This window comes from Drosophila melanogaster, chromosome 2R (assembly GCF_000001215.4).
Source record: "Drosophila melanogaster chromosome 2R".
Classification (NCBI taxonomy): domain Eukaryota; kingdom Metazoa; phylum Arthropoda; class Insecta; order Diptera; family Drosophilidae; genus Drosophila; species Drosophila melanogaster.
The window spans coordinates 17,337,823-17,357,472 of NT_033778.4; the positions used below are offsets into that span (position 1 = coordinate 17,337,823).

General features: G+C 41.2%; 1 protein-coding gene across 18 annotated transcripts in view; it reads left to right on the forward strand.

The window, feature by feature from the left end:
* Window positions 1-19,650, forward strand: part of mbl (muscleblind) — a gene marked incomplete at both ends in the record, with an annotated part of 162,828 nt that overhangs the window by 121,274 nt on the left and 21,904 nt on the right. For 9 of the 18 annotated variants that reach the window (NM_001274115.1, NM_176210.2, NM_001274114.1 and 6 more), the window contains 2 exon segments: window positions 13,272-13,442; window positions 14,307-14,483. In NM_001274115.1, coding sequence (NP_001261044.1) covers window positions 13,272-13,442; window positions 14,307-14,483 — 348 coding nt within the window. 18 annotated transcript variants of the gene reach the window in all.

A 19,650-nucleotide genomic window follows, 5' to 3' on the forward strand; every position in this document is an offset into this window, starting at 1 on the left:
GAGTCTTGGCAACCCCTGGTCCTCATTACAAATAAATATCTTTGACTATTTATAATGCCGCAGGGACCGCACCTTCGTTTCGTGTTCCCTGTCCACCCGACTTCTGTGCAAATTATGCAGATTAGAGGGTCAGTTCACAGCTGTCGGTTCGGTTCAGTTCGGTTCGAGCTGTCTGGCACCTGGATTGGATGGATAAAAGTGTAGGTAAGCAGGCGCCTTAAGCTGCAGCCTCCTGTTGCCTTGGATTTACATAAGAATCGAATTTAATCTTTGGCCGCATAATTTGCCACAATTTATTGGTAAACGGGGCGCCCTCATTGAATCTAATTTGATGGTGTTTTCCATGCCAAAAATGGTGCTCAAAATGAGTTCATAATAAGCTTATCTGGGTCACATGTGTTGGGCACGGCTGGTTAACTTTTTTATTTGGCGCCCGAAAGTGGGCCACAAACAAATGGAAAACGGCAACAGTGGGTGTTTCTATTTCTATATTTTTTTTTTCTTTTTTTAGGACCCCGGTTCACTTTCATTGCCAGCAAACGTAGGCATTAATTTGTTTTACTTTTGCTATCTTATCAGTGGGTCGTAATTTTAATTGAGTTTTGACTGGTTTTTACAGTTTTTGGCCAGCAAACAGCCTAAAATCTGGCATAGAAATTGTATATGCCATTCTTATCGCAACGGCCCTCTATCTCTCTTCAATATGTCAGCTCTAAACAATGGCGTTCCACTCGAAGCGTGAAATGTCAAAGGGGCCAAAAATGGGAAAGCTAAAAAAAAAAGTAAAGCCAATTTCCTGACATATCGCTCGGGCTGTTGGAAAACGCATTCTTAGCCTGTGTTCGACAAAGCGCAATGAACAAAAAAATGTAGAGAAAGCCGGCAAAAGCAATGCTTTGTTTTCGTCCGCCGAGTGAAGTGCCAGTGGTGTGAACGGTTGTGTGCGGCTTGATTGTAGATAAATATGACAATAAAATAGTCATAGAGCAAGGGCCACTGCAACGCAACGTTGTCAGCTTAAAATAGCGAAAATATTGCGGTACAGTTGGCACCAAAATGTGCGCTCTATACATATGTGACGTGCGAAAGGGCTGACAGCGATGCAAGCGCAATTTGGCGCCATCTGTCGGTGGGGATAGTAAACTCTTGTGGGCCACGGGTGGTGTAACGTAAGTGGGGGAGCTACAAGGGCAACGCACGTGATAAGCATATGAAATTTTATGGCAACTCTATTTGTAACTTTCACTGGCTGCACATGTGTGCGTGTGTGTGTGTTGCCAACAACTTTTGCTTTGAAGTTTGTCTGTCTCACTCGCACATTCGACAGCCACGCCAGGATCTTGCCCCAACCACCCACTTTTTGTGTGTGCGCTGACTTGGAAAATACTTTTTGTGATAACATTTTATGGCTTGACAAGGCAGCAGCATCTCGAAAAAATAGAGTGGGAAAACTCTGAGTTTCTTGCAATTTTTCCTTAACGAAAGAATTATAAAAGAAATGGCTGCAACTCAGGATGGATGGGTGGATGGGGGAAAGGGGGCAAGGCTAATGGTTCCAGTGCAGGGCATCAATTTGCAATATGACAGCTGCCTATAAATAGCCAAATGACAATGCCAACTTTTGCATTTTCCATCCGACATTGATGGAAGTTTTCTTACCAAAGGTAAAATATTTGTATGTTGTCACTACAAATCTGCAAAGGAACTTATTTTTCTGAAGTATGGCAACTATTTGGAAAATCTTCTTTAGCTATGTACATTGTAGACCTTGATTTAAAAAATGTTGGCTTTTGCGAGAGCACCAGTGTCATTCACATTTTGACTAAACAACTGCGGTAGCTTACAACACTGGTAATTATATTTTTAAAGACCATTCAAAGGGAATTCGAAACGCGAAATCGAGTGGAACTGGGGGCGAGAAAATAAGCACGCATGCTTATGAGGTCATTCAACAGTCATAAAATGTTCGCATTGTGGTTCCGCAGAGTCCCAAACAGACATTTGTCGCCCAGCATGCCCTCTCTGTCGCTCACTTTCTCCCTTTCCCACTTTTATTTCCGGCTTGTGTGTGTGTGTGTGGGCAAATGCATTTGTGTTTGTCATTGCCACTTAGCCTTATTAGTATGTGCAGCGGGCAACGGGCAACGGGCGTCTGTTTGGCTGACAGTCGGTCTACCCTTTTTGGCCAAAGTGGCAATGAAGCTTGCCAAAAAGGATACACGGTGCAATGCACATGCCGCACACAGAATCGCACGCACACAAGCTCACTGCTCTCGCCTTGCAATGTCATGTAAGCAACGCTAGAAGTATGCAGCATTAAAATATATACGTATATTTTTGTGGTGCCTGGGACATCAGACAGCTGCGCAATAACTGTACATTAAAAGTCATTGCATTCATGATATTATTTTTTATGTTTTTTCACCCAGCACTCACCTCTCCTTATTTTTATATGCGATTTTTTACGAATTTTTCCCTCTGTTAGAACTGAAATTTTTTCTCATTTGTTTGCCTGCCCACCGCTGCTCATCATTTGGCCCGCCGTTCTGTTTACTTGTTTGCAGGCCTCTGGGCGCCTGACACGCCTACAAACACTCACAAAAAGCAGACACAACGAAATAAAAAAGTGCATTGTAAAAGTCCCTAAGCGGGCAAGCGCTAATGCTTTGTTGATGAACAAAAAGCTCAGCAAAAAAAAATATATATATAGAATTGCAAAATAAAATTCCACACAGAGTGTGCTAAAAATATTCATAATATTTTTCAGTTAGACTCAACAGTTGGAATTTTTTCGCAACGAAGAGAAGAGTTCTCAACCAAGAGGCAGTTTAAATTGGAAAAGGAAAACTTAAATAAAAATTGCTCACATGCATAATATCACTTTAAGTGACTCGGCCAATGTTAAATTCTGTTTCTAAAAGGCTCTGTAATTTGGGGCTAAGATGATGGCAATTTTTGTCTTTAATTAAATGCCAATTATAAACGTTGGCCACACAATAAATTTAGCTCAAATGAAATCGTTTGACTAAAAATCACAAAAACTCTTCATTTACTTACAGGCAAGGTAATCTCGTAAAGAGAAAACTGCAGACTAGGCAGAACTTTAATAAACGAGTGCAGAAAATAAATTCTTGAGCAATTTATTCGAGCTTAAATTTATTTGACACTTGAAAGAAATATAAAAAAAATTGCAGGCCAATAAGCTGCCAGAGGCCAACAACTTTCTCAAAACAGCAAAAGCAAATTAAATGCAATTCAATTTTGAAAATCAAATATTTCCGACATACTGTGTCTCTATATATATATATAAGTATATACGAATGCTTATATAGGGAGCACCGAACACATGTTAGACAATCAAAAAGAAAGGAAACCGAAACAAGTTAACCACAAAACGGACAAGCAAGGACTTTTTGTGGTGTGAGGAAAGTAGAGAAGGGACAATTTTCCACTTGCTGGGCTCCTTGGGTTTGCTTCGGTTTCCGCAAACACGGCAAAAGATGTTATCCTTTATCCTTTTTATTTTGCGAAAAATTCAATATTTTTCAAACAAACAACAACACCCAGAAGCTGGGGAACGCACATCGAAGGATAACATATTAAATTTGCCAACAGCAGCCAGGCAGCCAACAGGACTGGCAAAGGGACAATGCCATAAAGACAAGAAATCAATTTTTTTTCTTGCGTAACGCTGAGCAGAGAAAACAATTTTCTAACAATAAAAAATTGCCCATGCGATCGAAGGACCCTCACACACTCACTTACGTGTTCTGGGTCCTTTAAAATCGAAAGGAACGGAAACATAGCCGGGTGTGTAGCAAATCATAAAAAACCGAAGGGAGAACGGCATGATGAAGGGGCCCTGTCAAGTCATAAAAAACAGGGAAGAGGCAATAAAAAAGGGGGGAAATGAATTGAAGGATGAGGCGAGGCCTTAGATATAGATCCTGGTCGAAGGACTCGAGATTAGTCGGCTGGCCAAAAGTGGAGACTCTAATTGAGGTGAAAAATCCCTGGGTAATGCCCTGGCTTCCATCTTTCAGCTGTCACTAACAACTAACTTTTACAAAAATATATCTGCAGGCAAACATTGATTTTCTTAAATTCAGTTGGGCAATTTAACCAGCTAAGAATTCCATTCGAAATAATAATGCTTTAAATATTTAACTGGAACAATCCTGAATTCTTAAAGATCTCACACTTGCTCCTCACTTTCGCCACATTGGTCACACATGCCGCCTTCAACTAATAACGAGCCTCATTTTGTGTAAATCGATAAAGTTGTAACATGGCAACATCAGTGGCAAAGGAAAAAAGTTTATTTTTGTTAGCAGAAAAGTTTTCCTTCCGTTCGGCGTGGTAATATTATCGCATGTTGCAGTGCCGAGCGTGTTGACAATTGAATTATTTATGTGCCTTTGGGTCTGCGCGTCTCGAAGCGATCCCGTTCGTCCTTCAGTCTGCTGGCCTTTTGTTTGCGCATTGATTGAATCCTTTCGATGTCCTGGACGCTGGCCCATTGTCGAGCCAGTCCAGCTGATATGCGCTTTATGCAGTTTATTGGCGATTACATTCACTCAAGAGCACCACAACGTCCAATCATTTCGTCCTCGTCCTCTTCGTGGTCCTGGTCTTGGCTTGGCTTTGCTCAACGTCCTGATGCCTTCAGTTTGATTGTCATCGTTTGTGGAAATTTGATAAGCGCTTTTTCTACTCGTGTGTGTACTTTCTCCCTTCCTCTTTCATCTCTATCTCCATCTCCATCTCGTAGACACGTTTGTCCTCTGTGTGTGTGTGTGTTTGTTTGCCAGCGAAACTTTGCTTGTTCGTGTCAGGACTTGGATCTTTTTAATAATGCGGGTTATGTGATGGATTTATTAAAAGCGTGTCCTCATGTCTCCGTTCTCCATTCTCCATTCTCCGCCTGTGTTTGCCATAAACTTTCTCCTTGTCCATGGCTGGAAGCATCCCTTTTCAATTAGTTTGCCGCATTGAAATGTTTTACCATACCAGTATTGAATGTCAAGTGATCCATTGTATGGAAGTTTAAAGAGGAGAGCTTAAAGAAAAAAACAGCTCTTGCCTCATAAGTATGCCATAATAATTGCAAACGATGCCAACGAACACACACCCATAGACTCTCATCCCTAAGCACAAAACACATATGGGCAATAAACATTTTTTATTTCCCAACAACAAGCAAATTTTGACCGCAAGCCTGCATGATGCCCACAACCCGTTTTTATTTCTCATTTACGACCATGCAAATGTCTTCGAGCGTCGACGTCGACGGGCTTGGCGCCAAAAAGTCGGCAACATATGTCGGGCAATATGAAACGAAATCAATTTGCCTGCTCCCACGACCTTGGGGCCCATCCACCCCAAAAGGTCCGAAAGGGACCCGGTGCACCCACTTCTGCGGCTTGTTATTACGGCATGCGACTAAATTATTATGGGGGCTCGTTAATTTGCGGACACTGCGAATGTCCACAAAAAAGAAATCGCAAATAATCGCATTAAATGGGGCCACGCCCGCTGCGGCGAAAAGGGAAAATCGATTAAGCAGTCGGAACTCCCCAACGCCCTTACCACCCACTTCGTTGGCCTCCTTTCACATTACATTATGATGATTATTTTTATCGCCGCGTCACGCGATATTTTCCTGATGTCGCCGCCTTCTGCTCAAATGGCTTACAACGGAGCTGAGGAAACGGAAACGGCACCGAAACGTGTGAGTGTATGAGTGTTTGTATGTGTGTATGTGCGCGGGGCCTAGGCAAACATTTGCCATATCTATGGCAGTATATCCATGTCTGTGTAAGCTGTGTAAACGACGCCGCCCTGCAAATGACTGCTGTTAAAAAGTCATCAATGTCTGCCAAAAACGAAGCTCGCCATTAAATGTTGCCGCAGTTTATGCCAATCTCCGCCATTGCGTGTGTATGCGCGTGTATCTATGTGTGTGCCGATTTCGCAGTAAGGATACGACGCAAGTCAAGTTGAGTTGAGTCAAGTCAAGGCTTGCCACTTCAATAATTTGCCCTTTACCCCAGTGGTGTGATGTGTGTGTGTGTGTTTGTCAAAAAGTTGAAAAATGTGAATGCCTAAAATTTATTTCTATCATAAAAAGTAGAAAACGCGAAAAACGAACAATGTCTGAAATACCGCAGCAGGCTTTTAGGCTTAAAAAATGCCTTTTTAGAGGGCCTTTTCAAAAATCCAAAACAAATGAACAAATAAGCGAACAAAACATTTCCATTGATGGTCATTGGAAAAAATATACAAAGGAATAAATTCAATTCAAATGCAAATGTTTTCTACTTAAAACTGGTTACCCCCATTGCACAATAATAATGTCCGCTTGCATTCCCTTGGGCTTAAGCAAAATCCTCCGTTTAGATACAGCCAGCGCCGATCAAGTCTTCTTTGCCCAGATTAATCGAATCGCTATAGGAAATCCCACTAACAGTGCCCGACCGGCTATCCCTTGCAATTTGTAAAGCGTCCTGGCCATGTGGTCAAATCATGGAAGGAAAAGCCTTCGGCTGGCTGGCCTGCAGAAAAAAAATCAATGTGCAACACACACACACACACAAGCATGCACCGCAGCCTGTCCCAAGGGGTCCCTGTTCGGGCGCCATGGCGTGCATTATGTGGTCATATGGGTGTACAGCACGTGTATGCTTGTGTGTGTGTGTGTCGGCATGTGTACAAATAAACACGGCAATGCAAGCCGAACGGGTGCATGGGAGCCTGGGCTGTTGCCCCCGCAGGCTGCAGTCGGTTTACGTTTAATGCCCATATATATTGTTGCCTACTTTCGGGCGCAGTGGCCAATGGCCTCCAGTTTGCCCGCTTCGTGGCCCTCGGCCCACGTTCGCTTGCCACTTTTTTAAAGCCCTTTAAATGTGAGCAAACTTTTCCACGTGTGCTACCGGAATACCCCAGCTAGCGCTCGGTGTGGAGATTGGGGACGTTAGTTAAACGTATGCCGGCCAGAGTGGATGGTGTGACTGGGATGAGATGAGGGGCATGACGTTATATGGTTTGTGTATTGAAAATTGGATTTTCAATTGGTTTGCAAAACGGAAATTAATTCGGGGGCGCAACGGAGCCGAAGCCCCGTAACCGGCAGGCGAAAATGAAGCAATGACGTCCACACCGACGACGGCGGTGCTGATGATGATGAGGATGGCAATGATGATGGGAGCGGAATGACCACTGGCATTGGGTGCTCCGGTGTTTGTGTGCAAAAATAATGTGAAATTCTCTTGCCTTTTTCAGTGGCGCTCTCACCGTTTTATTATTATTTTTCGTTTTATTTTTTTTTTGTTTTATTTTCGTTCTGCACTCACTCCGTTGTGCACTTTAATTAAATTAAGTGAATTTCGAGGCTGATAAGCGCGAGGCAAATGAAATGAGCGAAAGAGAGAGAGAGGGCAATGGTGGAGGGAGGGTAGCTGGAGAGCAGGTTAAATGAGCAAATGAAACGAAAATACGGCAGTGAGATAGGGCCACTGCCGAAATCAGAAATTGCCATTTGGCCAACTCAAGTATAGTTTGCCTGAAAAAAAAGCCAAAAAAAAATAACGAAAAATTGGCAAAAAGCATAACACGACAGTAACAGCGCATCGTTTAGTAGAATTCCATTAACTGAGTGCACTTTTGTCCTTAAGGTAATCCACTTTAGAGTAGTACAGTTGTGTTCGCCATATTCTAGGCCACATTTTTCAATTAATGCAAATCCCTCGAATGCAGTTACTCCCAGGATAATGGTTCACCGGGTCCTAAGTTGCTGGTTTAATATTAAAGCAACCGATTCAGATTGTCGCACTGGGCCAGTTTCCTGCAGTGATGAGGTGAGGGGGGGGGGGGCAATGCGAGAAAGGATCGTGTGGGGAATCTGTTGCAAATCCCAAAAGTATGCAACTGCAGTTGTGCGGTGTGGCCCGTCGAGCGAATGAATGAGTGAGGAAACGAACGCATGATTGAAAAAAAACATGGCCACAGAAAGTCGAGGTCCGTTCATTGTTTTCCCCTACTCACACACACTTACACGCTCGCACACACGCACACAAAGAGATACAGGAGAGCAAAAAGGGATGCGCTCACATTCGCATGGCTATTTGGCGCTGCATACTTTTAGGAGGAGTTCAGTGACTGCAGATACGACCGGCTGTTGCCGGTTGCCTTTTGTCTGAGGCGAATCGCTTAGCATGCGCCGCTGGTCGTCGCTGTCTACCTTCCAATCGAAAAACAAAAAAAAGAAAACAAAAAAAAAACAAAAAGAAAAACACCACCCAACCAACAAGCTGGCTATCCACCTCTGCTTTTGGCCATTGTTTTGTACCGGGCTCGAAACAAACACTTTGGCCGGCTCCTATGGCCAGCAAATATTGACCATTTGCCTTTTGCCAATTTGTTTGCATTTCAGGAAAATATTTTCATTTTCAATGCTCGCTCGCTCGACTCTGCCGGTTAGCCATATTGAAAATTAAACTGCAAACTAGTTGCAGTCGGGTGTTTGAGGCTGTGTGTGTGTGTATATGTGTGTGTGTGGCACATGGAAAATTGCCTTGATTTCCCAGGACATGCCTACGGTGAATTGTCATTTTTAATTTATTTTGTTGCCAGCATTTATACAATAAATATCTCAATGTGTCCACAGCGTTCGGCTCTCTTACCGTTTCCCTATTCCTCTTTTCGTTTTGAGGCTTGGCTGTTGTTTGCAATTGCTTTTTGATTATCTCTATTTGCTGTTTGTGTTATTGAGCTACGTTTTGGCCATGGCCAAGTGAAAACAAATTGAGTTCTCCGTTAAGCGTCGAAAATAGTTTTCAACTATCTACTAGTTCCCGCTATGGGCCAACTCTTCCTCTCATGTGTGTGAGTTGGATTGCATGCCTGTGTGTGTGTGTGTGGAATGCAAAGTGCTAAAGCTTGTAGTGTCGTTAGTTTGCATTAAATTTTTTGGCAAGCGGCTCTCTCTTTCTCTCCCCTCTCACCATTTCCCGTTCAAAAATGGCCAAAAGCGAAGAGTGTCAGGAATTATGCTTGCCAGCGTTGTTGTTTTCCCGTTCCCTACATTTTTATTCGGCAACATTTTCCGCTTATGTTTTATGTAAAGCCTTAAATGGAGTTTGCACTGTACGATGTGGGAAGAAAATAAGGCTGAAAAGTTCGCAGGACATGCAATTTGTGTGTTCCAAAGTGGCTTATCATAAGTCCCCCTCACTTGCCGGAAAATTGCAGGCAGTAACCCCCACCAGAGTTTATGACAATGAGGGAAAAGCAATTTTTGAAATGAATCTTCGTTTTTTTTTTGTTCTTTATATCTGCTTTAAGCTGTTAAGAATGCTTACAAGATTATGCATGAAATGCAGATATTTGGTGGACTTACTGCTTTTATAATGCTACACTGATTATTGGTATAAGAAGTTTTATCGAAAATTCTAAAACGTAATTTAAACCTTAAAGCCAAAGCCATTCATTTTCCCCCATATCAAACAAAACCCCGCGAACATTTTTCATTCGTATTATACCAACTCTTTGTCTATTTTCACAAGGACTCTAGACGCGATCGCATTTTTTCTTCTTTTAATGCATACCGAAGTCGAACCACTAAACAGTTTTAAATTTGCATAAAAATCCGTTTTATTAACATTCAAAGGCGATTCCTATCGCCGCTAAATTGAAGAAAAGTAGCTAGAGTTGTTCGGCAAAAAAAAAAGGGGGAAAAAATGGGCGAACGGAGTTCCGAGCAAACAGAGACCCTGAGGGAAAATGCCATGTAAATGCTCTCAGGGCAAAAGCTGTAGCTGTAGCCGGAGCAAAAAAAAAGTGTAAGAAAAATTCCTTTGCACTCAACAAAGAAGAAATAAATAACTTTCGAGTCAGATTAGCCAACTTGTCACGAAATGCAAAATGACATTTAATACCCAACGACTTGGACGAGGACATGGACTTGAGTGCTCCCAGCTCCAAGCATCCAGCTCCTAGTAGCTGATGGCCAACAGCTGCGTACCCAAAAGGGGGTTTAACTTGGGGCAAGGATGACGATGGAGCTGGGATCCCAAGACGCATGTCGACCAAATGGCAATGCGATACGCGACGATATACATGACTGGACCTGACTTGCACTTGGCATGAAAACATGAGAAATTCCTTAGCCAATGGCCACCATACCGCTTGCTGTTGCTTTTCCACAATGGCATGCCAGAACGCTAGACGACAGCGACATTGTTTCGAATGGCCTGGCAAAAGAAGAAAAATGGCTCTGAAATGCCATCACTGCCATCATGCCACCCGAAAAAGGATAAAAAAAAAGAAAAGCAATGGAGAAGTGGAAAAATAGAAAAGGGGAGCAGGATAGCGAAAAAGTAATCATTGCAATTTAAAGCGGATAATCTGCATCAGACCAAAGCTGTGAAACAAGAAGCGTTGCTAAAAAAAAAGGCGGCGAGTGCTCTAAAAAGGGTTCCACTTTCAGTTGCACAACGCGAACGCCGAACGTTGGCAATGCAAATATGCTGCGGCGCCCCCGCATTTTCCACCCACGTTCACCTCTCCCCCCCCCCCCCTTCTGCGTGCGTGAGTGGACACCATTTGCAATTTTCGCACTCGCTTTTCCGCTCTCACTCTCTCGTGCTCGTTTCTTCTATTTTTTTTCGCACGCCCAAGGAGCGAGGCAGTCATGCAGATTACAATCGAAATGACATGAAAATGTTTAGTGTGGCGTGTGGAAAGGAAAAATGTGGTGTGGGGGCGGAAAAAAAATGAAATCGCGGTGGCAATGTCAAGCGGCAGCAGCAAGAAAGTGTTGCATATCTACAGGCGCCAGCCACAAGAAAGAAATTGCCCCGAGAAATGGGAAAGTGGATGTGGAGGTGAGGCTGGGAGCTGGAGGTGGAAAGTGGCAAGCGCTTGGCACTCAAAGATAATGTCTGTCCTGCAGCCGAAGGAGCATCTCTCCTGGACTGTAAGAATAATGTCTTATTTGATTGTGGCCAGCAAATGCAATTTAAATTTGCTTCCACAGCCCTTGAAAGAGCTGAACGGCTGAACGGCTGAATGGCTGAATGGCTGAACGGCGGGAATGGGGAAAACGAATGCCAAATCGATTTATAGATTCATCAATAACGTAACCCTCCGCTTATGCACACTGATAATTCAGTTAGCAATTATGTAGGTAACATGACGAGATGGCCATCAGGTCGCAATTAACCCAGTTAGAAGGGCAACAAGTGAACGATTTGAAAAAATTGAACTTTATCGCATTAGAGCTACAAAATTATAGGTATACCGATACGGAGTGTGCAAGTGCAGCTATTGAAAACGTTGGCTGTTGTTGAATAAACTCAATCCAAGCATTAAATTACTGCCAATGGCGCCAATAAGCACAAACAAATATGCCAAAGTGTATTCCTGTTTGTGTGTGCTGAAAGTCCTGGCAGTTGCTGATTGAAAGTTTCGCACAGAAGGATGGATAAAAATATTTGCTTGTCGTCAATAAATATTTTGTGCTGTATTTATTGATCAAAATTGCGAGGCAACAATGCAAAGCATTTTGTTGGCTCACCAAATATTTATCCATCGAACGTTGGGGTATGCAAAGTATTTGACAATTAATTAGCCTAATTTATGGCTTTGCAACGAGTGCCAAAAACTGATACATAGTTTAAAGTTTATTAAAAACTTGCCCCACACACTTTGCCATCGCATTTGTCAATATGCTAGCAAATAATTTGGAGAATCATAACAAAGCAAATAAAAATAAACACAAATGTTGTTCGGCAACAATTATTTGTGAGTTAGCGCCAGTTGTTGGGCGCCATAAATCTTGTACAGCTTTCGGGGCGTCATAAATTGCAAATGCCATCACCAGCAGCGGCAGGAAAAAAAAGGGGGGAAGAACACGAAAGGAAACCGAAAAACGAGTTGGCATGTCCCTGCTACAATTGCCTGTTGCCGTCTCTGTCTTTTCGTCCTGATCCTGCTATTTGCTGTCCTCGTCTGGCCAGGGCAAACAATCAATTTATGCACACACAATTTTCGCCTTTTACATATAAATTTCGAATTTTTTTTTTGTATCCCATTTTTCACTCATTTTGCTGGTTGCCTTGCTTGCTGGTATGCAAATATTTGTTAACTTCATTTGCTCTGAATTAAATATAATTTACATGCATATTTGTTTGCCCGGTTTGGCCTGCCCTTATTTCGGCTGAAAATCTCTCTTCCACATGCCATGTTGCACGTTGCATCATGGGGGCCCATTCTTTTCGATCCCTTGGTCATTATAATTATTGTTGACATTTCGGCTTAAAATGGAGAGTGAGCCGCGTTAATTCGGCGCCACAATTATACGTGCTAATGAAGTGAAATTTTACTTTTTCGCAATTAAAAACGAATTTCGATCGCGCATATAGCCCGAAAATATGTTTGGAAAACTGTGATGCCATGTCTCGTGAACATTTCGGTCTCCCGATTTTCCCTGAAGCAGAATTGCAACGGCTTTTGCATGCAGTTAATTGGTTTGGCTTTCTTTTTGGGGCTGGGCAAAATGTGTTGACAGCACGAACATAAAGTTATTCAGGACTCTGAGTCATGCCAAGGATAACGCAAATTACATAGCAGGAAGTTTACAACAGGCAGTGTAATTTCCTTCAAATGGCTCGCTATTATAACAACTACCATGGGATTAGGCGATTGCATTGCACAAGTTCGCGATATTGTTAATAACACATTACGTCAGTTCTTTTACTTGGCTACTTTAAGATCTATCCATCTAATAGATATAAATAATACTTTTAATCAGATTTAAGCCCTTTATTTGTATTTAAGCAGTTAAATAACTAAGCAGTGTAATCAAATCGAATAAAGCTATGCTCATCCTTGCAAAACGAAGCGGAAAGGGACTTGGGCATTAAGGTTAAGCACAACAATTTGTGTTAATCAACACAGGACCCGCAAACAGGAGTAAATGGCATTAACATAAATTTGTTTCTAGTAATTTATTTAGTGCGACAAAAGCACTTCCTGACCAACACGCTTACTAAATTGCCACTGCCAGCAATCGAAACTGAATTATGGCCGACTGCCGATGTGGATGGCCCAAGGATTTAACCCCCAACTGGCTGTCAGTCGGGGGAAATTTATGAAGCTCTCTCTTATATATATATATATCTAGTTATATATTTATTTATATGTGTACATAAAATGCTGACTAGTTAGTGGAAAAATTTGCTAAACATTTCGCTTGAATTTACTTGCAGGGCCGCTGTAATCGTGATAAACCGCCGTGCAAATACTTTCATCCACCACAGCATCTGAAGGATCAGTTATTGATAAATGGACGCAATCATTTGGCCCTCAAGAATGCACTGATGCAACAGATGGGCATCGCGCCCGGCCAACCGGTCATATCGGGCCAAGTGCCAGCCGTGGTAAGTGCCGCTCTAATACTTTAATTGAATTTTTCCCATTCCATCCGCTATCCACTGGCCTTCAGTTCGAAAATATGAATATTTATAAGCAAACTCCTCCACCACCACCATCACCACCACCACGACCAAGAATATCCAAAATACCAAACAGAGCAAAAAAAAAAATCGAGAAATTCAAAGTGCGCGAAAATGAGTCAAAGAGTGAGAAAGAGGAATGTTTTATTCATGCAGAGGGGAAGTTTTCCCGCTTTATAACAAATCGAAAATTAATTCTCAAATAATTTGCGACATGGTTTTTGTGGATTTGCAGCTAAACGACAGTCATCATTAGGGCGAGTGTTTTTATTTCTTTCTTCACTTTTTGCTGGGTTCTCTACCCTCGCTGATTGTTGAAAAATGCATGAATTTTCATTAGAACCGGTGTTGGGGCCCAAAAGGTTTACGAGTGCGTGCCAGGCATAATTTGTGCCCAGCGAAGGGGTCAGTTAATGGGCAGTGTGAACTGCCTTCAATGGAGTGTCGAACCATTTACGTTTGGATGGGGATAGGCCATAAATAAAACAGATTTAAAAGAGGACTTCATTTGAGCAGACAGGAATTCCTAATAGATGTTTTACGAGGGACTCTGCTAAGCCTTGAAAAATTTGGATCTTAATATATTCATCACGTTTCAATGTTTGAAGATACTTATAAGATGACCAACTCTTTAAGTTGATAGAAAGCGAATGTGCGATTAAGCAAACCAATTAAACTCGACATAAACATTTGGCTCAAATCCTCAGAGCTTTGATTAAGTCCTGATGGACAACCGTTTGATTTTGATGAATGTTATTAATGGCCCAATGACCGACTATTCCCTTGCAGGCAACAAACCCCTATCTGACCGGCATTCCGGCCAACTCGTACAGTCCGTACTACACAACGGGACACCTGGTGCCCGCCTTGCTGGGTCCGGATCCCGTGACCTCCCAACTGGGACCCGTGGTGCCCCAAACAGTGCAGGTGGCACAGCAGAAAATACCACGTTCCGACAGATTAGAGGTGAGTTTCGGTCTGATGCCGACGACTATATATATATCTCGATATATGTTTATGTATCCAATGAAGTCAATTTAACGCGATTTTATTTACGCTTACTTTGTGTTTATTGATTTAACAAAAGTTTTTTACGTTCCAATGTTTCCTTTCGTGGCATGTCTTTATGTATTTATATTTCTAATTAGTATTAATATTAAACTATGTATACGAATATTGCGAACTAAAAACGAAAACATTGTACAGAGTTTTGAGTTCTTTTGAGTTTGCCAAAAGATCAAGCTGAAATTGCGACCAAAATCCACTGTATAATTCGCCAATAACCAGAAATTGATTCGACGTTTTGACACACATTCGTATTTGTCTAACACCGCCAAATTGAAACCAAATATAAAGACACCCAATCTTGATGTTCTCTTCTTTTCATTTCCTTACAACTTTATTATCTACATATATAATATTAAAGAATTAGTACGGATCGATTCATGAGTCGATCGCACAATATTGCAGTTTGGCCAAGCAGCTGCTTTTCAGAAGCTTATTTAGGAAGCTTACGAGCCCTGTAAATAGACCAAGAAACTAAATTGCAGAATTCTTTGCACATCAATTTCTAATTTCACCCTTATTTTCCTGTTTTTCTATAGTTATTTTCATTTTCCGGATAAAGCGGAAGGGAGGCTCGTTTTTCATTCCATACTCAAGATCCCCATATAGAGTTTTAGAAAATCTCCCTGGGCCTTGAATAAAATCATCGTAGATGTGAAGTTCAAGATTAGCAGCGTTTTTCGTACTCCCTAGAGGATCTTTTTAGTACCATAGAGTTGGTAGACGTTTAGCCCATTGATTTCAAGATTTTTCTTTACATTTTCAAGCTATTTATTTACTTTGAATCAGCAGACACCGAAATACTCTCTACAAACAGTCCACCCCGAGCTCCCCGTAACGTCTACGTGTATTTGTTTACTCCTGATTTTGAATAATCCTTGCATTCTCGTTGTTCCTTTTTGTTATGTTTGTGCTACGTGTTCCTCTTGTGTTTTCTCGTACTCAAAAGTGCACCAACTTAAAAAATGCAAATTGAAAACTAATCGGCATGAAGCAAAAATAAAAACCACACCCAAAAATAAACCAATGCAATACCAATTCCAAGGGGCAAGTACAATAGCAAGAAAAAAAAAGCATAATCAAAAAAATCCTAACACAAATAAAACCAAAATTTGAAATGCATCTGTATCGGCTCTAACCACTAAACAAAAAAAAAATAAAACTTGCCTACCATTTGACTTGGAACGAATCGAAAATATATATATATTTTTGCGCAAATAGTTAACTTTTCTTTTGATGAAAACTAAAACGTAAACTAAAAGTTTAAAACGAAACAAAAGAAATGAACTTGTTACTGAATATCCTTCCATTATTTCCAAAAACCACACTCCACACACACACACACACACACATACACCTCTCCGCCTAAAAAACACACACACACACACTCCAAACCGAAAAACACCACTGAACCACTTTGAACCACAACTGCTGCCACTTTTGCTATCCGCTGCCAACGCCCGCCAACCAATCAACCAATCAACTGATACTGATACCAAAACCGATACCGATGTGCGCTGCAACCACGAATATCGATCCAATGAATCGAAAAATATATATACCACCTGATAATAATATATATGTAATGCCCATCCCAAAAAAAAAAATCACAAAAATACTGTTGAAAAACTCAACGATGATCATCGAAATGCGGGCGTCGTGTTGTGTGTGTGTTTGCGATCGATGGCGATAATTGCGATGAATCCGATTGCTAATGTGATAACGATAACCATAACGATAACGATTACGAACCCGAATCCGATCGCAAATCCAGGTGTGCCGCGAATTCCTGCGCGGCGCCTGCAAACGGGCGGAATCCGAGTGCCGGTTCGCCCATCCGCAGGAGAGCGTCGCCAGGCACGACGACGGCTCGATAACGGTTTGCATGGACGCCGTGAAGGGCAGGTGCGCACGCGACCCCTGCCGCTACTTCCATCCCCCCCTGCACCTACAGGCACAATTAAAAGCGGCCCAAACACGCGCCACCGCTGTCGCTGCTGCAGCTGCGGTATGGCTATATACTATATATTTTTCTATACTTTTCGAACCTTCTCTTTGCGTTTGCGTTCGATCAACCTTAGCCCAGTACTTTTGATTTCCTTGATTTCCGTTTGTGTTCTTTGTGCTGCCTAAATATCTTATGATTTCACTTATTTTTCGTTTATCTGCGAAAGTGATTTTAAGTTTTGAACATGTTTGCAATGGCGCTGATTTCACAAATTGGTTTCTAAGCTATACAAAGTAATTCAAATCAATATCTATAACCTTAAATGAAGTAAATCTACCAAAATTTTAAAAACCAGTTTGTGAAAAAGCCGTCTAACTAGCGTTTTCTGTTTTTGTTTTCCAAATAACCTCAACAGAGAAATACAACACAGAATTTTACTCCTGCACTAACACGCCACACGAATATATAAATATATATTTCTATCTATATATATCCTGTATATATCTAGCGATAGATGACCTTAGGCCATCCTGCTTAGTTCAAAATAGTTGATTGAATTTGCTTTAATTTCATGCCAAATTCACGGTTTGTTCGATTTCATTCGAAAATCTCTCCCATATATATGTACATATATGGATTTAAAGCAAATTTAATTAGAAGTTAATGCCGCATGCAAACAATTTAATTAACTTTATGCAAACACACACGCCCTCACATATAAAATCTCTTTACAAATAACTGTTATTCCCCCGAAAAGCTGCAAAAAATGTGTGTAATCGTACACAATTTGTAAAACACAAATTATGCTATTTATTTATACTGCATATTCAATGGCATTGCCATTGGCTATGCAATAAACGCTTTAGCGAAATTCGAACTCGTCCCCCGCGAATATAGAAAAATTCAAATCAATGAACAAAAAAATTCTGCCTTAAATCAACTTGGACTCAAAATGTTTTCAAACATCCTTTACAGATTCTGTGTTACTTATTAGTGATCATTTTAGAATATATATCTACTTTTTCCAATTTAAAATCAGATAAATGATTGTTTTTAGTATAGTAATAAAATAGATAGAAAATTTGATTCGCTCATAAAAAAATATTTAAATAAAGTCAGTGTAGAGACATCAAATATAATTTTATGGCTAATTGAAAACTCATTTGGCTGAACTTAATTATGTTTGTCCTAGGCAAATGAAATGTTCAACAATCATTTGGTGAGACACCATTCAAACAGGGTGTTCAGCGTCATTTAGATGTTAATTTTGTTTGTAGATCAATATATAATTATATTTTTTAAGTACGCGCCCCAGACAGAAACAAACAAACAGCGTGGGTAGATGGAAGAGCATAATCCTGCCAACAGGAGGAATAAAGGGGGGGAGAATGGGGCCAAAAATATCCGGCAACACGGAAATATGTTGAAGCTCACATAAAACACGCCATAAATGTTGATTTTCGTTAGGCCAAAATTAACATTTATTACAACGCGTTAAAACTTTGAGCACGCTGGAGCAGGTCGAGCAGGGAAAATGCGGAGGAAAAGCGCAAAGCGGGAAAGCGGAAAAGCGAGGCAGCCGGGCCAACACGGCACTCACACGTACATGCACACATACACATGGACATATGGGCACGTACGTGGTACGTATCCGTGTTTCCCGGCTGCGTGTCCTATGCGCCGTACTTAATTCGCGACTTAATTGCTTTCTGCTGGAAATTTATTTGACGCAACAAACAACAACGATGTCCTTGTTGGCCATGCGGGAATCGGGAGTGGAAGAGAGAGAGAGAGAGAGAGAAGGAGAGTGGGGAAGGGGGTTGGTGAAAATGACACACATAATTGCAGCATAATATCGCATAAAGTGAAAAATTGTTGCAGCATTTTAGGCGTAATTCAATCGAGGCTCTCCTCGTCGAGCGGAAGGGCAGGACAAACGTGATTATTGTATGAAAATGTCCTTTGATACTTTCCCGAAAGCACATACCATGCAGGCACATATGTTGACATACCCTCCCCTCACCGACATGCTGCCACTTTCTGAGCCGATAATTGTATTTATGGGTGCTCGTTTAATGTGATTACAGGCCTGGTAAAAATGGGAATTAAACGCTTACCTTATTGCACCTGTCTGCCATGGTTGTTGTTGTTTTTTTTTTATCGTGCATTATTTTGATCTCCCGCAAAATCGAATTTTAAAGTAGAAGAATATCATACAAATGAAAGAGATTATTATGGGCGGTAAAATTATTTCATGAACTAACTAATTATTGTCAAATATACAAGACCGATGAAATGCTGCTGTTTCATTTCAGAGCAATTTCGAATTCTTTCAATACATCTCATTATTAAATACCTATACGTAGACTGTTTCAAGTTAATAAATCTCTTAGCTTTATAATAATATTCTCTGTATAAACAACAAAATTGTTCAGCATGCAAAGTGAAAGGATATCATCAAACTATAATCTTTATACTTTGGTCGTAGTCCGACTTTGAAGAATTCCAATATCCATATTATACTCTCCCTAAATGTACCCTTTAAAACCCACTTACTGTTAGCTGATTTTATCCCTTCCTCTTATCGAGTTATATATACTTACATATATATCCAAATCTAGCCAACAGACGCTACAAAACCACAACACCACAAAAACACAACAATTTACCTCTGCATATATGATTTTCCTATATTATTTCCCTGCGTTATTGTTGCTGTCGTTGATAAGCGTTTAAGTTTTGTTTATTATGATTGCTGTTTGGCATTCTGGGTCACCGAAATGTCCCCCATATGTCAGCAACCAAAGAGGGTAAAAAAAAAAAATCCCCATATCGATGGGGGATCTCCCCTCGACGTCGATGGCGAATATGCCACCTGCCGCAACGAACGACCACACAGAACTATAATCCCGGCATGTAAGCGTGACAAGAGCATCTCGGCCAAGAAAAAAGGCCGAAGGAAAAGTGAAATTGAAGGGGAATCGGTTCACGGCAGGACAACATGAAACCAGGACGGAGAACCATCTCTTTTTTCTCACCGAACTGACCAAAAATGTAAATGTCAACCTGTACGGGACACGGATACGTGTACGTATACGGACAGGGACACGGACAAGGATA